Here is a 25,013-nt window from a genome sequence, read left to right as displayed (position 1 = left end):
TTATGGTCCACAGAATGACTAACATGAATGCTGTACTGTTAGCACTGAAGGTGCAGAACAGTTTGATTTTAGTAAATGGAAGAAAAAAAAGTCAACTACTGCACAGTGTGTTAATGTTTTCAAAGACACTGAACTTAACTGAGCCAGTTATAATTGTAATGGCTTAGCTGATAATAACAAAAGAAGAACATTTACATATTTACATTTTAGTCATTTAGCAGACGCTCTTAACCAGAGCGACTTACAGGAGCAATTAGGGTTAAGTGCCTTGCTCAAGGGCACATTAACGTCATTTAGCAGACGCTCTTAGCCAGAGCGACTCACAAATTGGTGCGTTCACCCTATAGCCAGTGGGATAACCACTTTACAATTTGGGGGGGGGGGGGGGGGGGGGTTAGAAGGAATACTTTATCCTATCCCAGGTATTCCTTAAAGAGGTGGGGTTTCAAATGTCTCCGGAAGGTGGTGAGTGACTCCGCTGTCCTGGCGTCGTGAGGGAGCTTGTTCCACCATTGGGGTGCCAGAGCAGCGAACAGTTTTGACTGGGCTGAGCGGGAGCTATGCTTCCGCAGAGGAAGGGGAGCCAGCAGGCCAGAGGTGGATGAACGCAATGTCCTCGTTTGGGTGTAGGGACTGATCAGAGCCTGAAGGTACAGAGGTGCCGTTCCCCTCACTGCTCCATAGGCAAGCACCATGGTCTTGTAGCGGATGCGAGCTTCAACTGGAAGCCAGTGGAGTGTGCGGAGGAGGGGGGTGACGTGAGAGAACTTGGGAAGGTTGAACACCAGACGGGCTGCGGCATTCTGGATGAGTTGTAGGGGTTTAATGGCACAGGCAGGGAGCCCAGCCAACAGCGAGTTGCAGTAGTCCAGACGGGAGATGACAAGTGCCTGGACCAGGACCTGCGCCGCTTCCTGTGTAAGGCAGGGTCACACTCTCCGAATGTTGTAGAGCATGAACCTGCAGGAGCGGGTCACCGCCTTGATGTTGGCGGAGAACGACAGGGTGTTGTCCAGGGTCACGCCTAGGCTCTTCGCACTCTGGGAGGAGGACACAGCGGAGTTGTCAACCGTGATGGCGAGATCATGGAACGGGCAGTCCTTCCCCGGGAGGAAGAGCAGCTCCGTCTTGCCAGGGTTCAGCTTGAGGTGGTGATCCGTCATCCATACTGATATGTCTGCCAGACATGCAGAGATGCGATTCGCCACCTGGTTATCAGAAGGGGGAAAGAACAATATTTACATGGCTCAAAGAGAAGGAATATAATATCTATTGTATACAGGAAACTCATTCAACAATTCGAGATGAAGTAGCGTGGAAAAAAGAATGGGGGGGGGAAATATACTTCTCCCATGGGCAAAGAAATTCAAAAGGGGTGATGATATTAATTAATAGTAATTTCGATCCGAATGTGCAAATTGTCCAAATAGATACGCAAGGTAGATGGATTATTTTAAATATGGTATTGGACAATAAACAGATATGGCTCATTAACCTTTACGGACCAAATAATGATGATCCACAATTCTTTGACAATATATATAATAAATTATCAAGCCTGCAAGCAACTCAAGACAATATTATTATGGTGGGGGATTATAATACTGTTTTAAATAGCTCAATGGACCGAAAAGGAAATCACACCACAAACAATCACCCACATGCTCTTAAGGAAATTGTGAATGTCATGGATACATTAGAACTAGTAGATATATGGAGGCTTAAATATGCTGATCTAGTGAGATATACATGGCGGAGACTGAATCAAGCTAGTCGTCTTGACTTCTTTCTTATCTCATTCTCGTTGGCACCAAAAGTAAAAAAAGTGTTGATAGGGGACAGAATGCGGTCGGACCATCATATAATAGGCATATACATTACTCTGACTGAATTTCCACGTGGGCGAGGATATTGGAAATTTAATCAAAGCCTATTAGATGATAATTTATTTATAATTAGAACAAAGGAATTTATAACTGACTTTTTCCAACATAACTTAGGTACAGCGAATCCCCTTATTGTATGGGACACCTTTAAATGTGCCTTTAGAGGCCATGCAATTCAGTACTCATCTCGAAAACAAAAGCAATTTAGGTCAAAAGAGTTTATACTAAGAAAGGAAATAGAAAGTCTAACAGAACAGATAGATGGCAATAAAAACTGTAACATAGAGGCTCAGAATAAATTAGAGGAAAAACAAAAAGAAATGGAAAAACTTATTCAAGAAAGATCAAGTGTAATATATTATAAAAATAAAGCAAACTGGATGGAATATGGGGAAAAATGTACAAAATTCTTTTTTAATCTTCAACATAGGAATGCTACCAAAAAGAACTTAATGAAACTGGTTACAATTGACGGAGTCACCCATAATTCACCTAATGATATTTTGAAGGAAGAAACAAAGTATTTTAAGCATATGTTTTCTTTTCAGTCGCCTCCATCTCCTCTAACTGAAGCTAATTGTAGAGATTTTTTTCCTATTGATAATGTCAAATTAACAGCCACACAGAAAGACTCATGTGAAGGTGAAATTACAGAGGAGGAACTTCTGGATGCAATTAAAGACTTTAAGTCCGGGAAAACTCCAGGGTTGGATGGCATACCAATCGAGGTATACCAAACCTTTTTTGAAATACTAAGAGGACCGTTATTAGCATGTTTTAACCACTCCTATGTAAATGGTAGATTATCTGACACTCAAGAAGAAGGTCTGATCTCATTATTACTGAAACAGGATACAAGTGGAAAATATAAAGATCCAGTCCATTTACAAAATTGGAGGCCCCTTACACTTCAGTGTTGTGATGCAAAAATCCTAGCAAAATGTATAGCGCATAGAATTAAAAAGGTATTGTCGGATATTATTCATTCTAATCAGACAGGTTTTTTACATGGAAGATACATTGGAGACAATATAAGGCAAGTATTGGAAACAATAGAACACTATGGAAAATATGGGAAACCAGGCCTGCTATTCATAGCAGACTTCGAAAAGGCATTTGATAAAGTTCGACTGGAATTCATATATAAATGCCTGGAGCATTTCAATTTTGGAGAATCTCTTATAAAATGGGTCAAAATCATGTATGGTAACCCTAGGTGTAAAATAGTAAATAATGGCTATTTCTCAGAAAGTTTCAAACTGTCAAGAGGAGTGAAACAAGGTTGTCCACTATCGGCATATCTATTTATTGTGGCCATCGAGATGTTAGCTATTAAAATCAGATCCAATAATAATATCAGAGGATTAGAAATACAGGGCTTAAAAACAAAGGTGTCATTGTACGCAGATGATTCATGTTTTCTTTTAGATCCACAACTAGAATCCCTCCACAGCCTCATAGAGGATCTAGATACATTTTCTAACCTCTCTGGATTAAAACCAAATTATGACAAATGTACTATATTACGTATTGGATCACTAAAAAATACAATTTTTACATTACCATGTAGTTTACCAATAAAATGGTCTGATGGTGATGTGGATATACTCGGAATACATATCCCAAAGGAAATAAATGATCTCACTTCAATAAATTTTAATAGAAAGTTAGCAAAAATAGATAAGATCTTACTACCATGGAAAGGAAAATACCTGTCAATTTGTGGAAAAATCACCCTGATTAACTCTTTAGTATTATCCCAGTTTACCTATTTGCTTATGGTCTTGCCTACGCCTAGCAAACAGTTTTTTAAATTATATGAGAAAAAAATATTCAATTTTATTTGGAACGGCAAGCCAGACAAAATTAAAAGAGCATATTTATATAATGAATATGAATTCGGAGGACAGAAATTATTAAATATTAAAGCATTAGACCTATCACTAAAATCTTCAGTCATCCAAAAGTTATACTTAAATCCGAACTGGTTCTCAAGCAAATTAGTAAGATTGTCTCACCCACTGTTCAAGAAAGGCCTTTTTCCCTTTATTCAGATTACAACCTCTCACTTTCAGTTATTTGAAAAGGAAATAATCTCCCAAATGTCACTATTTCTAAAACAAGCCATAGAAAGTTGGTTACAATTTCAATTTAATCCTCCAGAAACGACAGAACAAATAATGCAACAAATATTGTGGTTAAATTCAAATATACTAATTGACAAAAAACCTATATTTATTGACAGAATGTTTAAAAAAGGTATAATCTTCGTAAATGATATCATCGGTAGGACTGGTGGAGTTATGTCGCACATGCAGCTAATAAAAACATATGGAAATGTCTGCTCTACCCAAAATTACAACCAAATAATTGCAGCCATACCGCAAAAGTGGAAGAGGAAAGTTGAAGGGGGAGAAAGTAAGGAACTTGTCTGTCGGCCTTGCATTAAAGAACATAATTGGTTAAGGAAAACTGTGATAAATAAAAAAGTATATCAGTTTCACTTAAGGACCAAAGGATTGACAGCAGTCCCATATAGATTGCAAAATAGTTGGGAAGAGATCTTTGACGTACCGATCCCATGGCATAGTGTTTATGAACTGACACGCAAAACGACACCGGATTCAAAAATTAGAATCTTTCAATTTAAATTATTATATAAAATTCTTGCTACCAATAGAATGTTATTTATATGGGGGATACAATCTTCCCAGCTCTGCAGATTTTGCTGTGAAGAGATAGAATCATTAGATCATTTGTTTTGGTTCTGTCCATTTGTAGCTTGTTTTTGGACACAGGTCCAGGAATGGCTAAAGGATTGCAATATTTACCTGGAACTAACCTTGCAGATAGCATTACTGGGTGATCTGAAAAGTCATAGTCAATCAATCAATAATATAATAATACTTTTAGCAAAAATGTTTATTTTTAATTCACAATCTGTAGAAGCAATGAGAATAGAAAGGTTCAGAACTTTTGTAAAACTTCACAGTATGGTTGAAATATATATGGCAAATAGAAATCCTATATGGATGGTGTTAAGAGATAGATGGGAGGTATTGAATAGAGTTGAAGGATGGGACTAATAACAAATAACAACAAATAATAACAAAGATAGCTAATAATGTAAGCATACTGTGTCCATAATAAGTATATAGGTTGTATGTTGGGAGCTTTTGGGAAGGAGCACAGTTAGAAAGATATGGCATTTAGAGGCAAACCGGATGGACATCATGAAGATGATCGGAGAGGTTGAGAGTAGAAGAAGTTCAGGAGAAAAAAAATAAATAGATGTGTATATGTATGTATATATGTATATGTATATATATATATATGTGTATATATATATATATATATATATATATATATATATATATATATATATATATGTATGTATGTGTGTGTGTATGTGTGTGTATATATATATATGTATATATATATAGATATAGAATTATTGTAAAATTAACTCTGTCCATAAGGTGTAGATAGTGAGTATGGACCGGAAGTAGAGGCCTGGGCGTTGTTGTTCACTAATTTACTCCAAGTAGGGAAAGGATGGTGGGGTTGAAAAGTAATAAAGGGAAAAAAAAAAAAAAATAAATAAATAAATAAATAAATAAATAAATTTTAAAAAAAAACAATGAACTTGTGTCAATTCATCTGAACTGTGTATGCATTGACATTAGGGCTGGGCAATATGGAGAAAATCAAATATCACATTTTTGACCTAACACCTTGATGTCGATATTGCAAAGATATTGTAAGGTTGACAATTTACTTTTGGTAAATGCCTAGTTTCGCACTGACCTGAAAATGTTACTTTTTGCTCTCCAAGTCCTGAAGTAAGAAGTTCAGCTTTAAACAGTACGCTTGGAATTTTATCCGCATTGTGGTCAGCCAAACAACAGACAGTGTGTGTGTAGCTTCTTCGGCTAACTTGGACTTGTGCTGGTCGTCTCGTCATATTCCTTCTGGCTCCAATGTTATATGGCGCAAAGAGCCTTGCTACCTCCGCTGCAACACAGAAAAACGTAACAGCTCAATGGTCACCAGTCAGCTAAAACAGCCTCTACTTCTATCTTGGGATGTTCAAGCCAGCTAACACCATTTAGCCGATTAGCGAACTAGCTAGGTTTATGCTTCCCCCCCCATTAACAATAAACGTGTCACGCACGAAGCATCATAATACCGCATGCAAATACATGTTCGAGTCGATCTAATTTAACCTACACGTGTGTCCCGAATCATTAAATAGTAGCACACCTGGCTAACATGAAATTACTTAGCTTACCTTGGACAGGTGTACGTGATTGAGCGGCCGGTATCTGCTGTGACTGAGCTGCCGGAGTCACCGGTGCCGCGGGAGCCGTTGGACTTCTGCTCAGAGCTTCCTCAATCAAATTCGCTGCTTCTCTCAGCAGCTCCGGGCAACTTTTAGACATTTTGTCCTGCACCTCACACAGCGTCTCAACATTGGGGCTAGCAGGACCGAGTCTTCTCTTGATTTTTAGCCGTTGCAATGAAAGTTCTGTTTAACCGTGTAACTAAACCAACGTAGAGGTGAATAGCGCCACCCAGTGTATTGGAATGTGTTCAGTAGCTCTGCATCAATCCATTATCCGGAATTGATTTGTCTTGGCTTGATGCAGAGGGTAACCAATCAGGCGTTAGGTTCCGCCTACCAACTTTTGATGGGTCAGTTTGACAGTTTTAAGTAATTCAGGAAGCACTCCAACGCAGGACCATGAAATGTAAATGTAAATAGTGAAATTATTATATATGTATTTTACATAAAATGAATCGGTATTTGAATTAATTAATGACACATTTAATAACACATTTATGTATTTAATTCTAATTTTAATTAATTAATGACACATTTAAGTAATTATTTAATGGTGTATTTATTTATTTAATTGTGGCACTTTTAGTCCTCCATAGTATTTGGCTTTGAATAACATTTAATTGTCTGCTTAGCAAAAAGGAAGTTATTGTTTTTTTTCTCTGATGTGATGCTAACTTCCAATGACAGTGACATATTAGTGGAGTTCAATAGCTCTGTCAGTCTGTCATGCTCCTCCTCTGGCTCCTCCCCCTTCTCTTACCGCTGGCTGAATAGCAGCTCTGAGGTCACAGCCGGTGATGGAGTTCAGGTTAGAGATGGGAACAGCACCCTCACCATAGTCAGAGTGACCCGGTATGACCATGGGCCATTATTTTTTATTTTTTATTATTTTTTATTTTTTCACCTTTATTTAACCAGGTAAGCCAGTTGAGAACAGGTTCTCATTTACAACTGCGACCTGGCCAAGATAAAGCAAAGCAGTGCAATAAAAACAACACAGAGTTACATATGGGGTAAAAAACATAAAGTCAGAAATACACCAGAAAATATATATACAGTGTGTGCAAATGTAGCAAGTTATGGAGGTAAGGCAATAAATAGGCTATAGTGCAGAATAATTACAATAGTATTAACACTGGAATGCTAGATGTGCAAGAGATTATGTGCAAATAGAGATACTGGGGTGCAAAAGAGCAAAATAAATAACAATATAGGGATGAGGTAGTTGGGTGGGCTAATTTCAGATGGGCTGTGTACAGGTGCAGTGATCGGTAAGGTGCTCTGACAACTGATGCTTAAAGTTATTGAGGGAGATAAGAGTCTCCAGCTTCAGAGATTTTTGCAATTCGTTCCAGTCATTGGCAGCAGAGAACTGGAAGGAATGGCGGCCAAAGGAGGTGTTGGCTTTGGGAATGACCAGTGAGATATACCTGCTGGAGCGCAGACTACGGGTGGGTGCTGCTATGGTGACCAATGAGCTAAGATAAGGCGGGGATTTGCCTAGCAGTGATTTATAGATGGCCTGGAGCCAGTGGGTTTGACGACGAACATGTAGTGAGGACCAGCCAACAAGAGCGTACAGGTCACAGTGGTGGGTAGTGTATGGGGCTTTGGAGATAAAACGGATGGCACTGTGATAGACTACATCCAATTTGCTGAGTAGAGTGTTGGAGGCTATTTTGTAAATGACATCGCCGAAGTCAAGGATCGGTAGGATAGTCAGTTTTACGAGGGCATGTTTGGCAGCATGAGTGAAGGAGGCTTTGTTGCGAAATAGGAAGCCGATTCTAGATTTAACTTTGGATTGGAGATTCTTTATGTGAGTCTGGAAGTTGAGTTTACAGTCTAACCAGACACCTAGGTATTTGTAGTTGTCCACATACTCTAGGTCAGACCCGTCGAGAGTGGTGATTCTAGTCGGGTGGGCGGGTGCCAGCAGCGTTCGATTGAAAAGCATGCATTTAGTTTTACTAGTGTTTAAGAGCCATACACGTGTATTGTGTCCAACCCCATCAGCAGTGTCCCCAGCCAGAATGTAACCCTCACCATCAGCTGTGAGTCTCTAACCTGCATGTCTTATAACTTTCTTAGTTTACTGCTTGTGGATGAACCCATTCATATAACCTTTGTTTACAGTGTAGTTCATGTATTCATCTTCATAGTGCGTCTTGCAGAGCCTGCTAGTGTACACTTCATCTGCTAAGAAATAACAAGACTTGACATCATATAAATAACCCACTACAATATATTCTGGTATTGAACATGGTGCTTTAACTTTATATCAAGTCTAACGAGATATTATCCCTGTTCTATATGGCACTAACTTATTATGCTTTGGAGTAGCGTTGTCGTCCTGTGGCTTAAATTTCTACTGAATCAAACCTGTTTTGGTGGATGATTGCTGGTGATGGAATAACTAAACTAGATAGATGCATTCTAATTGATATAACGTGGATGGGTCATTTCAACATGGTGTAGATTATTGCTGTTTTGGTTGACATACCTTCTTAAATGCTGGAGTTTGACAAGGACCATTCATTACAGATGGGCCAGATAGAACCACAATGAACATCACCCCTCCAGAGTCCTTTGTAATGTCTTCAAGTACACTTTTTATTTTCCTTCCATTTTGTACAAACATTTGGACAGCTAGCCTGTTCTATATGTAGCAGAGCAGAGTCTCATTCAATAGAGACAGTGTCTATGACGCATGAGAAGAGAGACCTATGAGTGGCATGTGAGACTACAAAGCAGATGACATTGGATTATTAGCTGATACTGTGCACTGTACTGTATATTGGCAAATACAAGTATAGCGTTGGTTGTCAGGATTTTGTGGCTGTCTCTTAGAAGGACAGTCTCTGGTGGAACATTCTAGAGTTTAGAAGGTCATGCAGTGAGGAAAGAGTAAACCACAATGCATTATGTAATTGAACTTTAATCATTCAATGGCCTTGTAAATATTGTCCATCTTTACAGAAAAATGATTAAGATGCTGTATGGGCAAAGTAGTATTTTTGCAGTATGATTTTCTTTCTGTCAAGTGTCGACACCTATTATATAAGTAACTAATCATTTTTCATGCACAAACTTTACCATGTTGCTTGTCATTGTTCATTTCACGTGATTATGATTAATATAACCATCATTTTTACTCCTTTCACAGAAAGAATATCTAATGTTAACATCCCTAATCCCACAAACCTGCCAATTATCGAGGGGAACTATGTCACCTTAACCTGTGATGCTTCTGGCTCCATCAGTCCCAGAGAGTGGATGAAGGCTGGTCAGCCTCTGTCTCCTAGTGACAATATTTTATTCTCTGAGGATAATAAGACAGCATCTATCAACCCTGTGAAGAGAACCGACAGTGGGATTTACATGTGTCGAGTCAGCAACCCTATCAACTCTGATAATGCCAATTATAATCTGACTGTAAACTGTAAGTACTCTGCTATTAGCCTGGGGTTATGTCTATACACCATTTCTGTGTTTTAACTCCTTTTGTATTCAAATCTGACAAATGTAAATGCTTAGAGAAGATATAGTGTTCATTCTATTATAAAACGGGTCGTTTGGATCCTGGATGCTGATGGGCTGAAACAGCATTCCAGCCATGTGTATATCAGACAATATACCACGGCTATACATTTGCAGTGTATTAAACAGAATACATAATTTATTAAGACGCATTAACCATCCTGACCCCAACATCATGCTGATTACAAACACATGGCTACCTTATATTGGAACTGGTGATATGTGTTACAGATGGACCTGATGGTATAGAAATCAAGGGTCCAACTGAAATAGAAGTAGGACAGAAATTTACATTGACCTGCTCTGCTGACTCCATACCGACTGCTAGTTACACCTGGATGCACAATGGGACAAAGATACCTGGACATTCACCTGAGCTCATTAAAGAGAAGAGTGAATACTTTGACAGTGGGAATTACACCTGTACAGCAACAAATTATGTCACTGGGAACAACACATCTGCGGTCCATGAACTGTCAGTAAAAGGTAAAGTTAGCAGAAGCTTTTAAGACAATATGAACATAGTAGGTGTCTTTATTGTGTTGTAATTGTCACCTAGATGCACTGTAATGTGCAGTACTGATTGTTCATTGTGTGTAGCCTTTCTCTCATCTCTGTATGGTTCTATCTCTGGTCTCTGCAGCGGAGGGCTCTCTAACTCCAGGACTGTCTGCTGGTCCCATCGCTGGGATTGTGATTGCAGTATTGATGGTTGTGGGAGTGGCGGTTGGTGTTGCAGTGTTCTTCATCAAGAAAAATGGGTGAGTTAAGAAACTTATCATAAAGATGGAACCTAGACATTTTCATATGTTAATATTTGTAAACTTTTTGAAAATTTATTTTCATTTCATTTAAAAAGTGTATTTTCTATCACTGCAGGTAGTGGAAAATATATACTCTATTTTCACATTGATCAAAGTTGGTCACTAAGAGGGCCTTGGTGTATTTTAAAAAGCTGTTAATAAAAAAGCACTGTAGCATTATGTTCTTACAACTTTCTAAACAGCAACCTTTCAATTTGTATTTCTTGTTGTATATAGAACCAATGCTGACCCAATACATCGAAGAGGTAAGCATATCTTAAAGGCCGTCATAATTAATCATGTCTTTCAAAGCTTTGCTTACTCCACATTTACATTCATATTTTAGTCATTTAGCAAATGCTCATATCCAGAGCGACTTACAGTTTCCACAAATAACTGAAATGGAATCAGACAGCAGAAAAACAGCATTATATAAAACAAGCATATATTTTGGGTTCTGATGGGGTACAACAGTTGAACTAAACTCATGAGGCATTTATAAGTAATATTCTTCAAGAATCAATGGGTACGTATCATTAAATTATAAATCCAAAAATGGATGTAGTATCGGCTGATTGTCCCTTTAATCCTGTAACAATGCTTATGCAGACAAGATAGCAGCATTTATACAACCCCCTCTATTTGTGCATCTCCTACAGGCTCTAAACAACCTGCATATGAGAACCCATCACCTGTGTATGAGAACCCATCACCTGTGTATGAGAACACAAGACAAAACACATCTCCACCTCTACCCCTGACAGTAAGTAAGCCCTGGTCACCTGGGATGTCTGTGCACGTCTGTATTCTACTACAGTCTTACTGTAATAAACAAGACCAATTTGCTTAACAAGAAAAAGTTATGTATGCAAAGACTGTTTGCCAATGACAGCTATTCAGTCTCTGGCCTATTTAAGTTATTCATTAACATATGATCGCTGTAAAAATACTTTGAAGTTTCATATTTTGTCATGGCAACTATTGGAGTGGCTGTTGACTTCTATGTAATACCTTTTTTAATTCAAGCTTTATCCCAAATAATGAACTGCAGGACTTCAAGAGTACCTATGATACTAGGATAAAGGTAAGTTTGTGCTAGACCACATGGCACCATGTGACTGTAAGTATGTGTCTGTGCATGTCTGTATTCTATTACAGTCTTACTTAACAGGATACACAGTGTGAAAAAATACTGTATGCAAAGTCTGCTTGCCTATGATAGTGTAATCCAGGCAGTTTCAGTTTTTGACTCAATGCCGTTATCAGTGTCTGGCCTATTTAGGTTATTCATTAACATATGACAGCTGTAAAAGCTTAAGATTTGGTTTAGATTTTTTGTCATGACAACTGTTGGTGTGGCTGTTGCCTTCTATCTAATGCAATTTTGTATTAATTTAATTTATCCCAAATGATGAAATGCAGGATTTCAACAATACCTATGATACTAGGATAAAGGTAAGTTTGCGTCAGACCACACGGCACCATGTGACTGTAATACTGTAAAAACAATTGATTTATGTGTTATATGTTCAATGAAATTCATGCCGTATTATAGCTGATAAATGGAAGTTAAAGTTCCTGTCATTTCTCCCTCACCTTAAATCTAACAGTAAAAGAAGTCAATGGAAAAAACCTCCATTCAACCACCATTCTCCAGTTCCATCATCAACACATATAAACCTGCATGATAACACCCAGTGTGGATCTGTAATATAATGTACATAATCAATACATTTATCTTATGTTTGATCGTCTGCTTTACTTTATTCATATTGAAAACCAAAACCTTGTTAAAAAAGTAGATAACAACGATACTGTAACTGATCAAAGCATGTGGAGGATGTAATGTTAACAATATCATGTAAATAGTCAAGTATTTACAAAACACTGTATTGTGAAGTGTGGAGCCAAAAAGGCAACGAAGCTGGAGTACTTTATTGCTATATAAATGACGTAAAAACAGAATTAATAATAAAGATTACTTTTCTCCATCAACTTTGTTGTTCTTTGTGTCAAGTGTGACCAGTAATATGTTGATATGACCTGATGACATTCAGTTAATTCATTCCTACAAAGCTGGGTGTTGGTTCTACAGTGAGGTCAGTTTTAGAGAAGGAGTTTAAAGCACATGTGTTTATTATATCGAATACATCATCTCAAATGAATATAAATTGTACATAATTTACCATTGGGGAATTCCCCAAGACCAAAGTCCACTATGTTTATCAGTCAAAGCCTGCAAAGCAATAGAGGGCAACATCGTTATCATGTTCAATAAAGGTAAAACCCCACACAGCTTCCTTATTAGTGTTAGTGTAGGTGGAGTTTGTGTTCCAGAAGTGAAGTATTGTCATTTGTTCCTCCATTCAGTGATGTAACTCATGAATGCATGTAAAATTTCTTCCTCATATCAGGTGTTATTTTATAACACTCTTATTGTAGCCTTGTCTTCTATATTTATTTGTGGAAGAGATGGAAGACGCAGCATTAATTTCTCTCACCATTGCAATACTCTCAGGAGCGATTTAAAGGGGCAAACTGCAGTTGAAACAATAACAAAGCACAATCCCCGCCCCTATTTTGATAAAAAGCTGAGGGATAGCGCTGGAGAAATGCAACTACTCTGAAATTCCTAAACAGAGCTATGGACGCAAGGACTGACCATCCATGATATCAAAACGATATCTTTAGGATATATAGTGTCTAGTTACATTTACTTTGTTTACAAACATTGGAGTTAAACATGCTTTTGGGTTCTGATGAGGTACAACAGTTGAACTAAGCTCATGATGCATTTATAAGTTATATTCTTCAAGAATCAATAGATACATATCATTAATTTATAAGTCCAAAAATAGATGTAGCAACTAAGAATTATAGCTGTATATGAAGGTGCACAAATGTATGTAAAATAGCCAATGTCTGTCCAGTGAGCCTAGTCTGGTTGTTGACCTTTCACCATGTAGTTCCTGTAGTCATCTTGATAGTGCTTCCTGTAGTGCCTGCCTGCTACTGGAAGCTTCATCTGCTTAGAAATAACAAGATTCAATACCATATAACCCATCAAAACTGGGTGGTTCAAGCCCTGAATGCTAATTGGCTGTCACCCGTGGAATATCAGACCGTATACCAGAGGTATGACAAAACATTTATTTTTACTGCTCTAATTAAGTTGGTAACCAGTTTATAATAACAATAAGGCACCTCGGGGGTTTGTGGTATATGGGCAATATACCATGGCTAAGGGCTGTATCCAGGAACTCCATGTTGCATCGTGCATAAGAACAGCCCTTAGCCGTGGTATATTTGCCATATATCACAAACCCCCGAGGTGCCTTAATGCTTAATTATACTCTGGTATTGGATATGGTTCTGTCATTAATTTGCTTTGGAATAGTTGTTTTCTTCATGTGGATTACATTTCTAATGAATCAAGCCTACCTACTGTTGATGGCAGATGATGGTGAGGGGGTAACTCAACTAGATCCACACTGAGTATACAAAACATTAAAAACACTTGCTCTTTCCATGACATAGACTGACCAGGTGAATCCAGGTGAAAGCTATGATCCCTTATTGATGTCACTTGTTATATCCACTTCAATCAGTGTAAATCAAATCGAATCAAGTCAAGCTTTATTTATACAGCACATATCAGACATAGAATGCAACGCAATGTGCTTTACAGAAAAAATTACAAAAAAAATATGAAAATAAAAAACAAAAGAACGACACAAACTGAACAACTAAAAAGCACCCTAAGGAAAAGCTAAGCTAAATACAGTGGGGGGAAAAAGTATTTAGTCAGCCACCAATTGTGCAAGTTCTCCCACTCAAAAAGATGAGAGAGGCCTGTAATTTTCATCATAGGTACACGTCAACTATGACAGACAAATTCAGAAAATAAAATCCAGAATACAGGCTCCTCTGTCCTCCACTCGTTACCTGTATTAATGGCACCTGTTTGAACTTGTTATCAGTATAAAAGACACCTGTCCACAACCTCAAACAGTCACACTCCAAACTCCACTATGGCCAAGACCAAAGAGCTGTCAAAGGACACCAGAAACAAAATTGTAGACCTGCACCAGGCTGGGAAGACTGAATCTGCAATAGGTAAGCAGCTTGGTTTGAAGAAATCAACTGTGGGAGCAATTATTAGGAAATGGAAGACACTGATAATCTAACTCGATCTGGGGCTCCACGCAAGATCTCACCCCGTGGGGTCAAAATGATCACAAGAACGGTGAGCAAAAATCCCAGAACCACACGGGGGGACCTAGTGAATGACCTGCAGAGAGCTGGGACCAAAGTAACAAAGCCTACCATCAGTAACACACTATGCCGCCAGGGACTCAAATCCTGCAGTGCCAGACGTGTCCCCCTGCTTAAGCCAGTACATGTCCAGGCCCATCTGAAGTTTGCTAGAGTGCATTTGGATGATCCAGAAGAGGATTGGGAGAATGTCATATGGTCAGATGAAACCAAAATAGAACTTTTTGGTAAAAACTCAACTCGTTGTGTTTGGAGGACAAAGAATGCTGAGTTGCATCCAAAGAACACCATACCTACTGTGAAGCATGGGGGTGGAAACATCATGCTTTGGGGCTGTTTTTCTGCAAAGGGACCAGGACGACTGATCCGTGTAAAGGAAAGAATGAATGGGGCCATGTATCGTGAGATTTTGAGTGAAAACCTCCTTCCATCAGCAAGGGCAATGAAGATGAAACGTGGCTGGGTCTTTCAGCATGACAATGATCCCAAACACACCGCCCGGGCAACGAAGGAGTGGCTTCGTAAGAAGCATTTCAAGGTCCTGGAGTGGCCTAGCCAGTCTCCAGATCTCAACCCCATAGAAAATCTTTGGAGGGAGTTGAAAGTCCGTGTTGCCCAGCGACAGCCCCAAAACATCACTGCTCTAGAGGAGATCTGCATGGAGGAATGGGCCAAAATACCAGCAACAGTGTGTGAAAACCTTGTGAAGACTTACAGAAAACGTTTGACCTGTGTCATTGCCAACAAAGGGTATATAACAAAGTATTGAGAAACGTTTGTTATTGACCAAATACTTATTTTCCACCATAATTTGCAAATAAATTCATTAAAAATCCTACAATGTGATTTTCAGGATTTTTTTTTCTCATTTTGTCTGTCATAGTTGACGTGTACCTATGATGAAAATTACAGGCCTCTCTCATCTTTTTAAGTGGGAGAACTTGCACAATTGGTGGCTGACTAAATACTTTTTTCCCCACTGTATATGTGTTTTAAGATCTCTTTTAAATACAGTATGTTCTCTGTTTCAGCCCCCCCCCCCCCAGGTTCTCTGGCAGGCTATTCCAGAAGCTGGGGGCATAATAACTATATGCTGCCTCTCCATGCCTCTTGGTCCTAGGCTTTGGGATAGTTAAAAGGCCAGTACCAGAGGACCTGAGGGACCTACTGGGTACATAACTTAAAAGCATGTCTGACATGTATTGGGGTGCACAATCATGGATTGATTTAAAAACCAATAGAAGAATCTTAAAATTAATTCTAAAACTCATAGGCAGCCAGTGTAGATGTAGGGGAGGAGCCTTGAGAAAACTGAGACATGGATTGTGTATGTGTGCCATTCAGAGGGGGAATGGGCAAGACAAAAGATTTAAGAGCCTTTGAACAGGGTATGGTAGTAGGTTCCAGGTGCACCGGTTTGTGCCAAGAACTGCAAAGGGGGGGGGGGGGGGGGGGGTTAACTCAATATTAGGAAGCTGTTCCTAATGTTTGGTACAGTGGTTCTTCCTTTAAAAGTTGCGTCATACTGCAGTGTGCTGCAGAATGGTATGGCATGTTGGAGTGCATAACATCATAGTATTTTACTGTCACCCATTGTTGCCATTAATGCTAGTTTGACCACCAGAGGGCATCTTTGAGAAGCTAAATTCTTGAAATGTCATGGAGCTGTAGGCCTAAGAGTCCTGTTTACTGTAGCTGTTTTAGCATAACTTACTTATTGGCGTAAAGGCCTCAATATACAGTATATCAATCAATCATTCATTCATTTGTTCATGTCATCACACAGCATACAAGTCATCCATGTCTTTAAATACAGTCAAGCATTTTAGTTATAAAACGAAATAACAAAGTGAGCCTTGAATAATTAATCAATGAATAAACCACAATGTCGGCTAAAGCGATTGAATTCACCAACACATTTGACTGTTTTTAATATTGCTGTACTAGAGACTATAAAACCTATTTTTTGTTAGAAAAGACTATATGGGATTGATTATAATTTGTTTGTACATTATTATTGTATTTGTTGTGCTGTTTATATTGTTACAAATTTAGCTTAATTAAATTGATTAATATTATGGTGTTTCTATTCCAAGAAAAATGAAAATGCATTTTAAATCAAATCAAATCAAATTGTATTTGTCACATACACGTGTTTAGCAGATGTTATAGCGGGTGTGGCGAAATGCTTGTGCTTCTAGCTCCGACAGTGCAGTAATATCTAACAAGTAATATCTAACAATTTCACAACATATACCCAATACACACAAAACTAGTAAGGAATGGGATTTAAGAATATATACATATATGGTCAAGCAATGACAGAGCGGCATGGACTAAGATACGGTAGAATATTATAGAATGGAATGCAGTATATACATATGAGATGAGTAGTGCAAGATATGTAAACATTATTAAAGTGACTAGCGTTCCATTTCTTAAAGTGGTCAGTGATTTCAATAGGCAGCAGCAGCCTCTAATGTGCTAGTGATGGCTATTTAACAGTCTGATGGCCTTGAGATAGAAGCTGTTTTTCATTCTCTCGGTCCCAGCTTTGATGCACCTGTACTGACCTCGCCTTCTGGATGATATCGGGGTGAACAGGCAGAGGCTCGGGTGGTTGATGTCCTTGATGATCTTTTTGGCCTTCCTGTGACATCGGGTGCTGTATGTGTCTTGGAGGGTGGGTAGTTTGCCCCCGGTAATGCGTTCGGCAGACCTCACCACAGTCTGGAGAGCCCTGCGGTTGCGGGTGGTGCAGTTGCCGTACCAGGCGGTGATACAGCCTGACAGAATGCTCTCAATTGTGCATCTGTAAAGGTTTGTGAGGGTTTTAGGTGCCAAGCCGAATTTCTTCAGCCTCCTGAGGGCTCTGTTGCGCCTTCTTCACCACACTGTCTGCGTGGGTGGACCATTTTAGTTTGTCGGTGATGTGTACGCCAAGGAACTTGAAGCTTTCCACCTTCTCCACTGCGGTCCCGTCGATGTGGATAGGGGGGTGCACCCTCTGCTGTTTCCTGAAGTCCACGATCATCTCCTTTGTTTTGTTGATGTTGAGTGAGAGGTTATTTTCCTGGCACCACACTCCCAGAGCCCTCACCTCCTCCCTGTAGGCGGTCTCGTCATTGTTGGTAATCAAGCCTACTACTGTTGTGTCGTCTGCAAACTTGATGATTGAGTTGGAGGCATGCTTGGCCACGCAGTCATGGGTGAACAGGGAGTACAGGAAGGGGCTGAGCACGCACCCTTGTGGGGTCCCAGTGTTGAGGATCAGCGAAGTGGAGATGCTGATTCCTACCTTCACCACCTGGGGGCGGCCCGTCAGGACGTCCAGGACCCAGTTGCACAGGGCGGGGTTCAGACCCAGGGCCTCGAGCTTAATGATGAGCTTGTAGGGTACTATGGTGTTGAATGCTGAGCTATAGTCAATGAACAGCATTCTTACATAGGTATTCCTCTTGTCCAGATGGGATAGGGCAGTGTGCAGTGTGATGGCAATTGCATCGTCTGTGGATCTATTGGGGCGGTAGCAAATTGAAGTGGGTCTAGGGTGACAGGTAAGGTAGAGGTGATATGATCCTTGACTAGTCTCTCAAAGCACTTCATGATGACAGAGGTGAGTGCTACAGGGCGATAGTCATTTAGTTCAGTTACCTTTGCTTTCTTGGGTATAAAGTCTTGCTAAGCAGAATAATGTCATAAATCGATAGAATGAATGTGTCATCAATAGTGCATTCAGAAAGTATTCAGACCCCTTCCCTTTTTCCACATTTTGTTATCTTACAGCCTTATTCAAAAATTGATTAAATAAACAATTTTCCTCATCAATCTACACACAATACCCCATAATGACAAAGTGAAAACAGGTTTTTAGATTTTTTTGCAAATGTTTTAACAATAAAAAACAGAAATACCTTATTTACATATGAATTCAGACCCTTTGCTATGAGACTCGAAATTGAGCTCAGGTGCATCCTGTTTCCATTGATCATCCTTGAAATGTTTTTACAACTTGATTGGAGTCCACCTGTGGTAAATTCAATTGATTGGACATGATTTGGAAAGGCACACACCTGTCTATATAAGGTCCCACAGTCGACAGTGCATGTCAGAGCAAAAACCAAGCCATGATGTCAAAGGAATTGTCCGTAGAGCTCCGAGACAGGATTGTGTCGAGGCACAGATCTGGGGAAGGGTACCAAAACATTTCTGCAGCATTGAAGGTCCCCAAGAACACAGTGGTCTCCATCATTCTTAAATGGAAGAGGTTTGGAACAACTAAGACTCTTCCTAGAACTGGCCGCCCGGCCAAACTGAGCAATCAGGAGAGAAGGGCCTTGGTCAGGGAGGTGACCAAGAACCCGATGGTCACTCTGACAGAGCTCTTGAGTTCCTCTGTGGAGATGGGAGAACCTTCCAGAAGGACAACCATCACTGCAGCACTCCACTAATCAGGCATTTATGGTAGAGTGGCCAGACTGAAGCCACTCCTCAGTAAAAGGCACATGACAGCCTGCTTGGAGTTTGCCAAAAGGAACCTAAAGACTCTCAGACCATGAGAAACAAAATGTTCTGGTCTGATGAAACCAAGATTCAACTCTTTGGCCTGAATGCCAAGCGTCATGTCTGGAGGAATCCTGGCACCATCCTTATGGTGAAGCATGGTGGTGGCAGCATCATGCTGTAGGGGTGTTTTTCAGCGGCAGGGACTGGGAGACTATTCAGGATCGAGGCAAAGATAAATGGAGCAAAGTAGAGAGATCCTTGATGAAAACCTGCTCCGGAGTGCTCAGGACCTCAGACTGAGGCGAAGGTTCACCTTCCAACAGGTCAACAACCCTAAGCACACAGCCAAGACAACGCAGGAGTGCCTTCGGGACAAGTCTCTGAATGAACCCGATCGAACATCTCTGGAGAGACCTGAAAATAGCTGTGCAGCAACGCTCCCCATCCAACCTGACAGAGCTTGAGAGGATCTGCAGAGAAGAATGGGAGAAACTCCCCAAATACAGATGTGCAAAGCTTGTAGCGTCATACCCAAGAAGACTCAAGGCTGTAATCGCTGCCAAAGGTGCGTCAACAAAGTACTGAGTAAAGGGTCTGAATACTTATTTAAATGTAATATTTCCGTTTTTATTTTTATAAATTAGCAAAAATGTCTAAAAACCTGTTTTTGCTTTGACATTATGGGGTATTGTGTGTAGATTAATGAGGGGAAAAAACTATTTAATCAATTTTAGAATAAGGCTGTAACGTAACAAAATATGGAAAAAGTCAAGCAGTCTGAATACTTTCCGAATGCACTGTATATAAGAATGTATTGCAAGTTTTTCTTCCATCCTCTGAGAAATGCAAAGACAGTCAAACTGCAGACAAATAACATGCAATATGTACAGCTTTATTCATAATATGATAATTGTTTGTAAGAAGGTTTAAGGTAATTCTAAATACTGTTGCTGCTCATGTAGAAGACAAAACAGCAGCTCTATACAACCACTTCTACTTCCATGTCTTCCAGGCTCTCAACAACCTGTATATGAGGACTCATCACCTGTGTACGAGAACTGTGTACGAGAACAAAATCTATCTCCTTCTCTACTGCTGAGAGTGAGTAAGACCTGGTGACCCAACCAAAACTGCAAGAATGACTTGGTTTTATCAAGAAATAAAGTGTGAAAAATATTAATGACTGTATGCAAAGACTGTTTTGTTTTGATAGTCTTAACCAGGAAGTTCCAGTTTTGACTCAATGGCAGCCATTCAGTCTCTGGCATATTACGTTAGTCATTAACATATGATAGCTATCAAAGGACACTGAGGTTTTATATTTTGTCATGGCAACTGTTGGTGTGGCTGTTCCTTCTATGTTATACCTTTTTAAATGTCTGCTTTTATCCCAAAATAGGAAATGCAGGACATCAAGAGTACCTATGATATGACGATAATGGTAACCATATGTCACCATTTGATTGCAATACTGTCAAAAAAAAGGATTTATGTGATATTTGTAAAGTGGTCTTCATGCATTGTTGTTCACTAGTTTACTCCAATTAGGGAAGGGGTGGTGGGGTTGGAAAGTAATAAAGGGAAATGTATATTTTTTTAAGTATATGTATGTATATATGTGTGTATATATATTTTAATTTTATTTTTTTTGAAACATATGGGGGACTGGAAGTGATGCAGACAATTACATTGATGGAAGTTACAATCTATCTGCAATATTAAAGCTGATCTATAGTGGTCTTCATGCTGTGTCACTGCTGATAAATGGAAGTTAATGTTGCTTTCTTTTCTCCCTCACCTTCAATCTAACAGTAAGGGATGTCAATGGAAAATACCTTCATTCAGCCACCATTCTCCTGTGAGTTTCACCATCAACACACAGAACAGCCTCAATCCGGGCATGGACTCTACAAGGTGTCAAAAGCGTTCCACAGGGATGCTGCCCCATGTTGCCTCCAATGCTTCCCACAGTTGTGTCAAATTGGCTGGATGTCCTTTTGGGTGGAGGACCATTCTTGATACATACAGGAAACTGTAGAGTGTGAAAAACCCAGCAGCATTGCAGTTCTTGACACAAGCGTATGCGCCTGGCACCTACTACAATACCCCGTTCAAAGGCACTTAAATATTTTGTCTTGCCCATTCACCTGTCACGCCCTGGCTCTGGGGACTCTAGTATGTTGAGCCAGGGTGTGAGTTTTCATTTGTTTTTCGTTCTAGTTTTGTAGTTCTATGTTGGCCAGTGTGGTTCTCAATCAGAGGCAACGTGCATCAGCTGTTGCTTGTTGTCTCTGATTGGGAACCATACTTAAGCAGCCAGTTTCCCACAGTGTTTGTGGGATCTTGTTCCTGTGTAGGTTTGTGTTTTGCACCTTTGGACGTCACGTATCGATTTGTTGTTTTTGTTTGTGTAATCATCATTTAATAAATAGGTTCACCTTCCACGCTGCGCCTTGGTCCTCTGTATCCGACGATCGTGACATCACCCTTTGAATGGCACACATACACAATCCATGTCTCAATTGTCTCAAGGCTTAAAAATCCTTCTTCTAAACTGATTTGAAGTGGATTTAACAAGTGACATGAATAAGGGATTATAGCTTTTACCTGGATATACCTGGTCAGTCTATGTCATGGAAAGAGCTGGTGTTCTTAATGTTTTGTATACTCAGTGTATAATCTCAAATGAATGTAAATTGTGCTTACTATCGGAAAATACTTCAAGACCAAAGTACACTATGTTGATAATTCAAAGCCTGCAAAGCGATAGAGGGCAACATTAACAGGCTTGGTGAAGGGAAAACCCCACACAGCTTCCTTAGTGTTAATGTTAGTGGAGGTGGAGTTTGTTACAAATAGGGAAGTTTGGTAATTTGTTCTTCCATGCAGTGATGTAACTCATGAATACATTTAATATTTCCTCCTAGTATCAGGTTTTGGTGTTACTGTAATCCACCCTTATTGGAGCCTTGTCTTCTACTGTGCATTCGGAAAGTATTCAGACCCCTTTACTTTTTCCACATTTTGTTACATTACAGCCTTATTCTAAAATTGATTAAGTTGTTTTTTTCCCTCATCAATCTACACATATGGAGGTTAGGAGTTTGGCTTGCAAGGCCTCTAGGTTGGATAGGAAATATGTGCTTTAGGATGTGGCATGCAAGGAGATAGGTGTTCAAGTTCTTTACTTGTCATATGTACGGGATATGCATAGTATCCGTCATCCAATGCAATGCTTACTTGCAGGTTCCTTCTCAACAATAAGAAAAAATATAATACAATTTAGCATCAGTATAATGCAGGAAGGCACAATTTATAGTTCAATATTTACATGTGTATTGGGGAAGGGGGGAAGTGTATAAATTGAGCAGTATAATAAGTCTGGTAGCAGCAGTTGTGATACATGTGTAGCATGCATATATATATATATATATAGTATATATATATACAGTGGGGGAAAAAAGTATTTAGTCAGCCAACAATTGTGCAAGTTCGCCCACTTAAAAAGATGAGAGGCCTGTAATTTTCATCATAGGTACACGTCAACTATGACAGACAAAATGAGGGAAAAAAAATCCAGAAAATCACATTGTATGATTTTTAATGAATTTATTTGCAAATTATGGTGGAAAATAAGTATTTGGTCAAAAACAAAAGTTTCTCAATACTTTGTTATATACCCTTTGTTAGCAATGACACAGGTCAAACGTTTTCTGTATGTCTTCACAAGGTTTTCACACACTGTTGCTGGTATTTTGGCCCATTCCTCCATGCAGATCTCCTCTAGAGCAGTGATGTTTTGGGGCTGTCGCTGGGCAACACGGACTTTCAACTCCCTCCAAAGATTTTCTATGGGGTTGAGATCTGGAGACTGGCTAGGCCACTCCAGGACCTTGAAATGCTTCTTACGAAGCCACTCCTTCGTTGCCCGGGAGGTGTGTTTGGGATCATTGTCATGCTGAAAGACCCAGCCACATTTCATCTTCATTGCCCTTGCTGATGGAAGGAGGTTTTCACTCAAAATCTCACGATACATGGCCCCATTCATTCTTTCCTTTACACGGATCAGTCGTCCTGGTCCCTTTCCAGAAAAACAGCCCCAAAGCATGATGTTTCCACCCCCATGCTTCACAGTAGGTATGGTGTTCTTTGGATGCAACTCAGCATTCTTTGTCCTCCAAACACAACGAGTTGAGTTTTTACCAAAAAGTTATATTTTGGTTTCATCTGACCATATGACATTCTCCCAATCCTCTTCTGGATCATCCAAATGCACTCTAGCAAACTTCAGATGGGCCTGGACATGTATTGGCTTAAGCAGGGGGACACGTCTAGCACTGCAGGATTTCAGTCCCTGGCGGCGTAGTGTGTTACTGATTTTAGGCTTTGTTACTTTGGTCCCAGCTCTCTGCAGATCATTCACTAGGTCCCCCCGTGTGGTTCTGGGATTTTTGCTCACCGTTATTGTGATCATTTTGACCCCACGGGGTGAGATCTTGCGTGGAGCCCCAGATCGAGGGAGATTATCAGTGGTCTTGTATGTCTTCCATTTCCTAATAATTGCTCCCACAGTTGATTTCTTCAAACCAAGCTGCTTACCTATTGCAGATTCAGTCTTCCCAGCCTGGTGCAGGTCTACAATTTTGTTTCTGGTGTCCTTTGACAGCTCTTTGGTCTTGGCCATAGTGGAGTTTGGAGTGTGACTGTTTGAGGTTGTGGACAGGTGTCTTTTATACTGATAACAAGTTCAAACAGGTGCCATTAATACAGGTAACGAGTGGAGGACAGAAGAGCCTCTTAAAGAAGAAGTTACAGGTCTGTGAGAGCCAGAAATCTTGCTTGTTTGTAGGTGACCAAATACTTATTTTCCACCATAATTTGCAAATAAATTCATTAAAAATCCTACAATGTGATTTTCTGGGAAAAAAATCACATTTTGTCTGTCATAGTTGACGTGTACCTATGATGAAAATTACAGGCCTCTCTCATCTTTTTAAGTGGGAGAACTTGCACAATTGGTGGCTGACTAAATACTTTTTCCCCCCACTGTATATATATATACATATATACTGTATGTGTGTATGTCTGTGTGCTAAGGTGCAGAGAAACAGAGCAGGTGGTCAGTCCAGTTAAACTGTTCAGTGGTCAGATGGCTTGTAGATAGAAACTGTCTCTGAGCCTGTTGGTATCAGACCTCATGCTCCTATACAGTCTGCCCAACGGTAAGGGAGAGAACAGCTCGTGGCTGGGGTATGTGGGTTGCTTGATTATGCATGCCTTCCTCAGGCACCGTTTCGAGTATATGTCCTGGATGGGTGGGAGCACGGTCCCAGTGATGTACTGGGCCATCTTCACCACCCGCTGGAGGGCCTTGCGGTCTAGGACGGATGCAATTCCCATACCAGGCCGTGATGCAACCGGTCAGGATGCTCTCGATGGTGCAGCGGTAGTATTTGGAGAGGACCTGGGACGGGATGATTAATTTCTTTAGCCGCTGTTGCATCCTCTTGACAAGAGTGGTGATGTTGTTGGTCCAAGTCCTCTGTGGCGGTCTGGAAGGGAGATATAAAAGGAAACATTAGGAACACATAACATTAAAGGGCTCCCGAGTGGCGCAGCGGTCTAAGGCACTGCATCTCAGTCACTACAGACCCCCTG

General features: G+C 39.9%; 2 protein-coding genes across 2 annotated transcripts in view; both read left to right on the top strand.

The window, feature by feature from the left end:
- Positions 1-25,013, top strand: part of LOC311140492 (cell adhesion molecule CEACAM8-like) — a 99,749-nt gene that overhangs the window by 5,206 nt on the left and 69,530 nt on the right. Inside the window, exon 3 of the mRNA XM_084175573.1 lies at positions 9,398-9,673. Coding sequence (XP_084031699.1) covers positions 9,398-9,673 — 276 coding nt within the window. The remainder of the gene's footprint in view (positions 1-9,397; positions 9,674-25,013) is intronic.
- On the top strand, positions 10,065-12,318 carry LOC311140495 (uncharacterized protein). The gene is made up of 7 exons (XM_084175576.1): positions 10,065-10,257; positions 10,415-10,532; positions 10,812-10,840; positions 11,234-11,337; positions 11,626-11,658; positions 11,997-12,029; positions 12,185-12,318. Exons 1-7 carry the CDS (start codon positions 10,110-10,112, stop codon positions 12,185-12,187), a joined length of 468 nt encoding a protein of 155 aa, XP_084031702.1. The 5' UTR covers positions 10,065-10,109; the 3' UTR covers positions 12,188-12,318.

This window comes from Coregonus lavaretus (genome assembly GCF_964263955.1).
Source record: "Coregonus lavaretus genome assembly, chromosome: 13".
In the NCBI taxonomy this organism is placed as follows: Eukaryota; Metazoa; Chordata; class Actinopteri; order Salmoniformes; family Salmonidae; genus Coregonus; species Coregonus lavaretus.
The sequence above is the reverse complement of the archived record's forward strand: the minus strand, read 5'-3'. Positions and strand labels throughout refer to the sequence as shown.

Excerpts from the sequence above, each read along its gene's own strand:
- LOC311140495 (XM_084175576.1), top strand. The coding sequence starts at position 10,110 with ATGCACAATGGGACAAAGATACCTGGACATTCACCTGAGCTCATTAAA. Across the intron at positions 10,533-10,811 it reads TTCTTCATCAAGAAAAATGG|AACCAATGCTGACCCAATAC; the intron begins GTGAGTTAAGAA and ends TGTTGTATATAG. Across the intron at positions 10,841-11,233 it reads TGACCCAATACATCGAAGAG|GCTCTAAACAACCTGCATAT; the intron begins GTAAGCATATCT and ends CATCTCCTACAG.